The 10,000-nt window shown below is 38.8% G+C and overlaps 2 protein-coding genes across 2 annotated transcripts in view; one reads left to right on the top strand and one right to left on the bottom strand.

The window, feature by feature from the left end:
* The first annotated feature begins 5,427 nt into the window (after positions 1-5,427).
* On the top strand, positions 5,428-6,457 carry LOC143017614 (cuticle protein CP575-like). Its single transcript, XM_076172400.1, has 2 exons — positions 5,428-5,502; positions 5,875-6,457. Exons 1-2 carry the CDS (start codon positions 5,491-5,493, stop codon positions 6,127-6,129), a joined length of 267 nt encoding a protein of 88 aa, XP_076028515.1. The 5' UTR covers positions 5,428-5,490; the 3' UTR covers positions 6,130-6,457.
* A 2,582-nt stretch (positions 6,458-9,039) lies between these two features.
* LOC143017613 (cuticle protein CP575-like) overlaps positions 9,040-10,000 on the bottom strand; it is a 972-nt gene continuing 11 nt past the window's right edge. Inside the window, exons 1-2 of the mRNA XM_076172399.1 lie at positions 9,937-10,000; positions 9,040-9,583 (exon numbers count right to left, since the gene is read on the bottom strand). The exon at positions 9,937-10,000 is cut by the window's right edge and continues 11 nt beyond it. Coding sequence (XP_076028514.1) covers positions 9,329-9,583; positions 9,937-9,948 — 267 coding nt within the window. The 5' untranslated portion in view covers positions 9,949-10,000 and the 3' untranslated portion in view covers positions 9,040-9,328. The remainder of the gene's footprint in view (positions 9,584-9,936) is intronic.

The raw sequence follows: 10,000 nt of genomic DNA, 5'->3' as shown, positions 1-10,000 counted from the left end.
GTATATATATAATGATAATAAAGTAGCAGCCTCTGTTTGTCTGTCTGATTGCTTATTTGTTTGTTTGTTTGTTTGATCACGAACTCCTAGGGTTTTAGAGGTAGACCCCCATAACCATATTTATTGTGATATAAGAAGAATATCACCCCAGATCATCACAGAACCCCCGCCGTGGTTTACGGTTGGGAGAAGGCAGTCTGGATGAAACGCTTCTTTCGGCTATCTCCAAACGTACAGTCGGCCGGAGGTCGGAAATAAGGAAAACGATGATTCGTCAGAGAAAATCATATTTTTCCACTGCTCGAGGGACCAATTCTAGTGGTTTCTACACCACTCTAAACGCTTTGAAACATTTGTCTTTGAGAGCAGAGGTTTTCTAATTGCAGCTCTTCCGTGGAATCCAAATTTGTGCAGCTCCCGACGAACAGTTTTTTGCGAAACTGGGTTCTCTAGGTGTTCATTGAGCTCTGCTGTGATTTTAGATGCCGTGGTCTTACGATCCTTTCTAACAATTCGATTTAGAGTCCGACGGTCTCTCTCAGATAACTTCAACTTTTGGCCAGACCTGTGCTTTGCTGAGGACGTTTTTTCCTTGTCTTTCAAAGGCAGTCATTACTTTTGAGACAGTACCTCTTGAAACACCAAGCAATTCAGTAGTTTTCGTTATATTAGCGCCTGCCATACGAGCGCCAACAATTTGGCCTCTTTTAAAGTCCGAGAGGTCTGCCATTTTTATGGGGTCGGACCAATTTCTTTTAATATCTGAAAAAAAAAAATTGTTTTAGATAAACATTTCAAATAGCAACAATAACATACAAAAAACATTAAAATATGTCAAGTTTTGATTGTTTAAAACATATTCAAAGGTTATGTTGCCAAAATGTTAGATGTTTCCATTATTTTGACCAACCCCTGTATCTATATATATATATATATATATATATATAATATGTATATATATATGTATATATTACAGTATTTACGAACTGTAATCTATCTGATTACCGATATTGGGGAGGGCGCTAACTGCTCCCCCAATCTCGGTAATTATATAGATTACGAGTTCGTACGGTTTTAGATCGTCTGTGGTTGAGTGGTCAAAGGGTGTGTTGTGGAGCCTGTCTTAGGTCCATAAGCAGTGGTTCGAAGCCGCTGCGCGACGGTCGTGGAGATTGTCTGATTGATGTCGCTGTCCACGACCAAATTATACATAGCGTTCCGACGGCGAGAAGCGTGAGGGGTATTCGTTCTATTCCTTACCATTCCCACTGCTGCGATTAGCCGTATGGTAATATTTGGTTTATATGGGGGAGCAGTTAGCGCCCTCCCCAATCTCGGTAATCAGATAGATTACGAGTTCGTACGGTTTTAGATCGTCTGTGGTTGAGTGGTCAAAGGCGTGTGTTGTGGAGCTCTTGGGTCCATAAGCAGTGGTTCGAATCCTCTGCGCGACGGTCATGGAGATTGTATGATTGATGTCGCTGACAACTAGCGAATTATTCAGTTGGTTACGATGGCGAGAAGGGTGAGGGGGATTAGTTCTAGTCCTTACAATTCCCACTGGTACGATTAGCCGTATGGTTAAAATGGGGTTTATATGGGGGAGCAGTTTAGCGCCCTCCCCAATCTCGGTAATCAGATAGATTACGAGTTCGTACGGTTTTAGATCGTCTGTGGTTGAGTGGTCAAAAGGCGTGTGTTGTGGAGCCTGTCTTGGGTCCATAAGCAGTGGTTCGAATCCTCTGCGCGACGGGTCATGGAGATTGTATGATTGATGTCGCTGTCCACTAGCGAGTTATTCACATAGTTACGATAGCGAGAAGCGTGAGGGGGATTCGTTCTAGTCCTTACCAGTCACACTGGTGCGATTAGCCGTATGGTAAAAATGGGGTTTATATGGGGAGCAGTTAGCGCCCTCCCCAATCTCGGTAAATTAGATAGATTACGAGTTCGTACGGTTTTAGATCGTCTGTGGTTGAGTGGTCAAAATGCGTGTGTTGTGGAGCCTGTCTTAGGTCCATAAGCAGTGGTTCGAATCCTCTGCGCGACGGTCATGGAGATTGTATGGTTGATGTCCGCTGTCCACTAGCGAGTTATTCACATATACACACATATTTACATACATATACATGTATATATATAAATATATATACATGTATATGTATATGCGTATATATATATGTGTGTGTGTGTGTGTGTATATATATACATATATATGTATATATATATATACTGTATATATATATATATATATATGTATATGTATGTATGTACGAATAATTGTAGAATACAGTCCTCCACTCCCAAAACACACTATTCTATAAAGGTCCGAATTGCTCCACCGTCGCTCTGCGCTGTCACTCAGGTCATGGTAACATTTTCTTATTACTCAATTTAACTGTTTGGGAGCATTAAGGGCTAGGTTAGGTTACGTTACGTTTGAATATTATCACCACCATTAGCACTCAGGGACGACGTCACTCAGGTCATTCTAACGTTTTTTTATTACTTATTTTTTATTGTTTGGAATCACTAATGGTGGTGATGGTAACATAAAATAACCTAACCCAACCTAACTTAACCTAGCCTACCGTAACCTAACCTAACCTACCCTACCCTAATCTAACCTATCCTAACCTAACATAACCTTACCTTACCTTACCTTACCTTACCTTACCTTACCTTACCTTACCTTACCTTACCTTACCTTACCTTACCTTACCTTACCTTACCTTAACTTAACTTACCCTAACCTAACCTAACCTAACCTAACCTAACCTAACCTAACCTAACCATCAAAGCTCCGAACCGTAAACTGAGCAATAAAAAAATGTTGCCATTACTTGAGTGAGGGGAGATCGACGGCGAGAACCTCAGAAATTTACCGATCAATGCGTGTGGGTGGGTGGGGGATTCTATAATTAATCATATATGTATATATATATATTTATATATATATATATATATGTATATAAATATATATATACATATATACAAAAAATTAAGTGCATTGTGGTTGATAAAAATGTATATATATATATATATACATATATGTATATATATATAAATACATATATATATGTAATTTATATATATATATATACGTGTGTATGTGTGCGTGTATATATATATATATACATTATATATATATATGTATATATATACATATATACGTGTGTGTGTATGTGTGCGTGTATATATATATATATATATATATATATATATATATATATATATTATATAATACAATCTCCATAACCGTCGCGCAGAGGATTCGAACCACCGCCAGTAGACTCAAGAGAGTCCACAGCACCCGCCTTAGACCACTCAACCACAGACGATCTAAAAGTGTACGAACTCGTAATCTATCTGATTACCGAGATTGGGGAGGTTGCTAACTGCCACCCATATAAACCCCTTTTTACCATACACCTAATCGCACCAGTGGGAATGGTAAGGACTAGATCGAATCCCCCTCACGCTTCTCGTCATCGTAACTATGTGAATAATTCGCTGTAACTGTAGACTCTCTTGAGTCTACTGGCGGTGGTTCGAATCCTCTGCGCGACAGTTATGGAGATTGTATGATTGATGTCGCTGTCCACTAGCAAATTATTCACACACACACACATATATAATATATTATAAATATATATATACATATCTATCTATCTATCTATATATATATATATATATATATATATATATATATATATATATATATATATACGTGTTGTGTGTATGTGTGCGTATGTATATATATGTATATATATATATATATATATATATATATATATATATACATGTTGAAGTATGTAAGACAAATGAGTGGAAGGGTGGTGAGTTAAACACAAAGAACAGTTGGAGTTTTATTCACTGACGTTTCGTCCTTACCAGGACATTCTCAAAGTACATACAGTTTCAGAAAATTAACAGCTTATATAATCCATCCTTGCCGTGTTCCCCTCCTCTATACTCTCATCCGTCCTCTACCCGACTCCGACTATGTCACTTCTCCCTCTGTTCTCAATTGTCCTTTTTACCTCCTTGACAATCAGAGTACTTACCGCTCCTGCTAATTTTATAAACCCTTCCTATGGTTGATGCAGGGGTGGGAAGTGATGTAGGCTGCCTCCACTATTTTTCTTTTCTTTTTCTCTAGACCTTTGTGGAGCACCTCTATCTTTTTCCAATCTGGAAGATGGACCACATTGGTCTAAATGAACTACTAGCGAGTTGGAGGTTCTGTGAGCTCTGACGTCATTTTTGTGCTCATATGTCCGTAGCTCCACTGATCTTCCCGTCTCTCCATAATATCCTAACGGACAACCACCACATGGTATATTGTAAATCGCGCCCTTCTCTATATCCTTTTCTGATTTATTTCTATTCTTGACAAAAGCGGGTGTGAGCGTTGCTTTCTCCACGGGTAAAAAATTAGGAGAAGTTGTCAAGAACAGAAATAAATCAGAAAAGGATATAGAGAAGGGCGCGATTTACAATATACCATGTGGTGGTTGTCCGTTAGGATATTATGGAGAGACGGGAAGATCAGTGGAGCTACGGACATATGAGCACAAAAATGACGTCAGAGCTCACAGAACCTCCAACTCGCTAGTAGTTCATTTAGACCAATGTGGTCATCTTCCAGATTGGAAAAAGATAGAGGTGCTCCACAAAGGTCTAGAGAAAAAGAAAAGAAAAATAGTGGAGGCAGCCTACATCACTTCCCACCCCTGCATCAACCATAGGGAAGGGTTTATAAAATTAGCAGGAGCGGTAAGTACTCTGATTGTCAAGGAGGTAAAAAGGACAATTGAGAACAGAGGGAGAAGTGACATAGTCGGAGTCGGGTAGAGGACGGATGAGAGTATAGAGGGAGGGGAACACGGCAAGGATGGATTATATAAGCTGTTAATTTTCTGAAACTGTATGTACTTTGAGAATGTCCTGGTAAGGACGAAACGTCAGTGAATAAAACTCCAACTGTTCTTTGTGTTTAACTCACCACCCTTCCACTCATATATGTATATATATATACATATATATATATATATATATATATACATATATATATAAATTGTGACATGACAGGTGTATAAATGAGGTTTAACCTTATCTGATAGGCACCCTAATGTTCTCTGTGTGGTAGAAGGTGCAAGTAGGCTGACAAAGCGGGGGAGGGAGAGAGGGGGAGGGGGGATGATTGGGGAGTGAGAGGGAAGGAGAGGGGAGAGAGGGGGTGGGGGGACTACCAAAGTGCTGAGGAGGGAAGTTCAAACGATGAGCATGAGAATGGGGGAGGGAGATTGACAATGTTTGGAGTGGGGAGGGGGGAAGTGGGAGAGCTGGGGGGGATGGGTGGGAGGTGTGGTGTAAGACTACAAGGACAAGTGTGACTATATAAGATGAGGGAGGCAGTGTCTAAGGCACCACACTCCTCTACTTAGGCTCCTCTACTCTTGCTTACAGCAGATCCTCAGTTTCGACATGAAGCTTATGGTGAGCTGCTTAGGAGCAAAGGAATTCTATTTCTCTCTCTCTCTCTCTCTCTCTCTTCTCTCTCTCTCTCTCTCTCATGCCGTACTCTTAATATATTTTTATTCATCAATCTAATGTATAATATCTCTTCTTATATAAATTTGACTGCATTTTCTCTCTTTTTCTGTCTGTCTCTCATTCTGCATGTTGGTGTCTCCCCCCTCTATCTTTATCTATCTGTTTATACCTTCCACTTTCTCTTTGCCATTCTGTCTTTTTCTTTTCATTTCTAGTTGTCTGGATACGTTAGTTGAACAAAAGAGTCTGGTTGTATCCATTATAGAAGGAAAATGACATTTCACCATTTTAATCACAATCGAATTCTTTCCTCAGCTGGTAGTCGCCCTCTGCCTGGTGGCCGTGGCCCTGGCTCGTCCTTCGGACATCATAGACATCGAGGAGGACCACATGGAGCACGAGCAGGAAGGCCAACCAGGCCGGGCCGTCGAGGGCGAATACAGCTGGGTGGATGCTAACGGGGAGGAGCACGTGGTCCAGTACGTAGCAGACCATCTGGGCTTCAGAGTCGTCGACTCCAATGTGGTCCCAGAGACAGAGGTCGAGGGAGATGATGATGATGACAAATGAGGAGTGTTGAGTCACACAAAATGACATCTTGAAGACGCAGTCGAAAATACTGACACGCCCATTGGCTTATGGTTCTGCTGATGTACACTTTGTTGTTGAAATCGATGTATTTTTTCCTGGAAAAGTAAACGCATCTTACACATTTTATCCAAAGAAAAATAAACCGGATAATAAGCACTTGAATATATCGGCATATTACACCTCTTTGTCTACAAATGTACCGTTTGGATGTATCACTTCATTCAAGTTCACTTGATACAGAAAATTAAACTCTATTCATAAGAAAAATATTTTTGTTTCTTTGATATCTTATGAGACCTTATGGTATCTACTCCTGAGGATAACGTGCTCACTCCTGGGGTATTGCTGTTGTTATTGCTGCTGCTGTTGTTGTGCCCTTAGGAAGAAACCTAACAGTATACCACTCTTGGTTCTGTCGCTGTGAGCAACTGAAGTAGTGTATGTAGTCGTCTTTGTTTGTGGGTTTTTTGTAAACTCTGAATTTTGTCGTATTATTGTGTCTGAGGATTAAAGTATCAAGGTATGGGAGAGAGTTTTTTCTTGTTCTATCGTTAAATTTATTTTCTGAAATAATTGGTTTAAATTGTGCAGAAGGATTTCAATGTCTGTATGTTTCAGTTTGATGAGTAGATAGTCGTCTACATGTCTGAACAAGCACTACGAATCTGCAGCCCAGAATACCTCCAAGACGAAATAGATCACATCACCACTACATTTAAAGCACTTCGCTTCCCAACTGGTATTATCGCCCGAACTCTACACAAGGCTAAAGAAATTTAACAAAGAAACATCTCAGAACCACAAACCAAAAATGAAAATATCCTCCTCATAGCACCATCATCAGATTTAACTCACGTACTAACCAAGAAATTAAAACATATAACCATCATTTTTGTTTTATCATCATTTGATATGTCAATTTATTATTATTTACTATTTACCTCTTTGTTTATTATTTAACTATACCTATGCATTTGTTCATATTATTCTCTTTGTTATTTACATTATTATAGTTTTTATTTATTATTTTATTATTATAATAACTTTTTTTCTCGCATCCGACCTAGATATGGACCAAAAGGTCTCCTGTCGGCATGCTCCACCTTTGTAATCCTTTGTAATATATATATATATATATATATATATATATATATATGTATATATGCATATATATATATATAATACTGTATATATATATTATATATACATATATATATATATATATATATATATATATATATATATATATATACAAGGGTTGGTTAAAATAATAGAAACATCTAACATTTTGGCAATATAATCTTTGAAAACGTTTTAAACAATCAAAACTTGACATATTTTAATGTTTTTGTATATTATTGTTGCTATTTGAAATGTTTATCTAAAACAATTTTTTTTTTTCAGATATTAAAAGAAATTGGTCCGACCCCATAAAAATGGCAGACCTCTCGGACTTTAAAAGAGGCCAAATTGTTGGCGCTCGTATGGCAGGCGCTAATATAACGAAAACTGCTGAATTGCTTGGTGTTTCAAGAGGTACTGTCTCAAAAGTAATGACTGCCTTTGAAAGACAAGGAAAAAACGTCCTCAGCAAAGCACAGGTCTGGCCAAAAGTTGAAGTTATCTGAGAAAGACCGTCGGACTTTAAATCGAATTGTTAGAAAGGATCGTAAGACCACGGCATCTAAAATCACAGCAGAGCTCAATGAACACCTAGAGAACCCAGTTTCGCAAAAAAATGTTCGTCGGGAGCTGCACAAATTTGGATTCCACGGAACAGTTGCAATTAGAAAACCTCTGCTCTCAAAGACAAATGTTTCAAAGCGTTTAGAGTGGTGTAGAAACCACCAGAATTGGTCCCTCGAGCAGTGGAAAAATATGATTTTCTCTGACGAATCATCGTTTTCCTTATTTCCGACCTCCGGCCGACTGTACGTTTGGAGACAGCCGAAAGAAGCGTTTCATCCAGACTGCCTTCTCCCAACCGTAAACCATGGCGGGGGTTCTGTGATGATCTGGGGTGATATTTCTTCTTATATCATAATATATATGGTTATGGGGGTCTACCTCTAAAACCCTAGGAGTTCGTGATCAAACAAATAAGCAATCAGACAGACAAACAGAGGCTACTACTTTATTATTATTATTATATATATATATATATATATATATATATATATATATATATATATATATATATATGTATATACATACATATATGTATGTATACATATATATATATAATATATATATATATATATATGTGTGTGTGTGTGTGTGTGTGTGTGTGTGTGTGTGTGTGTGTGTGTGTGTGTGTGTGTGTGTGTGTGTGTGTGTATGTATGTATAGGGAATGGACATACACTCATAGAGTTACTGCACACTGCAGTCATTCTAGATACGAAGTGAAACGACAAGTCTTCAGCTCCATCCTGCAAGTAGGCAGGATCAGCCTTTTATGTCAAAAAACAAAGCTTAAAAGAATAGTTATAGAACAGGCTTTCTTGCAGCCAGCACGCATTACATATAACAAACACAAAATAGTAAACATAATAAATGAGATGTGTCTTACATGTAACTAAAGTCATTTACAGAGCATTCAATACTGAAAGACGTCAGATTTGAAAACCACATATAAGGGGAGGAGGGATTCTACCACAAGCTCAAGAAAGAACTCGATATCCTCCGAACCCCAGAGTTACTCGTATGATTTCACTACTACTGTGAGCTAGACTACTACCAACAACAACAGCAGCAGCAATAACAACAGCAATACCCCAGCAACAACGGATATGCACTTTTCTGGTCAGGACTGAGCACTTTATCCTCAGGAGTAGACACCATAAGGTCTCATAAGATATCAAAGAAACAAAAATATTTTTCTTATGAATAGAGTTTAATTTTCTGTATCAAGTGAACTTGAATGAAGTGATACATCCAAACGGTACATTTGTAGACAAAGAGGTGTAATATGCCGATACATTCAAGTGCTTATTATACGGTCTATTTTTCTTCAGAGTATGAACTTTGGATAAAATGTGTAAGATGCGTTTACTTTTCCAGGAAAAAATACATCGATTTCAACAACAAAGTGTACATCAGCAGAGCCATAAGCCAATGGGCGTGTCAGTATTTTCGACTGCGTCTTCAAGATGTCATTTTGTGTGACTCAACACTCCTCATTTGTCATCATCATCATCTCCCTCGACCTCTGTCTCTGGGACCACATTGGAGTCGACGACTCTGAAGCCCAGATGGTCTGCTACGTACTGGACCACGTGCTCCTCCCCGTTAGCATCCACCCAGCTGTATTCGCCCTCGACGGCCCGGCCTGGTTGGCCTTCCTGCTCGTGCTCCATGTGGTCCTCCTCGATGTCTATGATGTCCGAAGGACGAGCCAGGGCCACGGCCACCAGGCAGAGGGCGACTACCAGCTGAGGAAAGAATTCGATTGTGATTAAAATGGTGAAATGTCATTTTCCTTCTATAATGGATACAACCAGACTCTTTTGTTCAACTAACGTATCCAGACAACTAGAAATGAAAAGAAAAAGACAGAATGGCAAAGAGAAAGTGGAAGGTATAAACAGATAGATAAAGATAGAGGGGGGAGACACCAACATGCAGAATGAGAGACAGACAGAAAAAGAGAGAAAATGCAGTAAAATTTATATAAGAAGAGATATTATACATTAGATTGATGAATAAAAATATATTAAGAGTACGGCATGAGACAGAGAGAGAGAGAGAGAGAGAAATAGAATTCCTTTGCTCCTAAGCAGCTCACCATAAGCTTCATGTCGAAACTGAGGATCTGCTGTAAGCAAGAGTAGAGGAGCCTAAGTAGAGGA

This window comes from Oratosquilla oratoria, chromosome 32 (assembly GCF_046742065.1).
Source record: "Oratosquilla oratoria isolate Oo_2021 chromosome 32, ASM4674206v1, whole genome shotgun sequence".
NCBI lineage: Eukaryota > Metazoa > Arthropoda > Malacostraca > Stomatopoda > Squillidae > Oratosquilla > Oratosquilla oratoria.
Note: the sequence above shows the minus strand (reverse complement) of the source record. Positions and strands in the feature narration are given on the sequence as shown.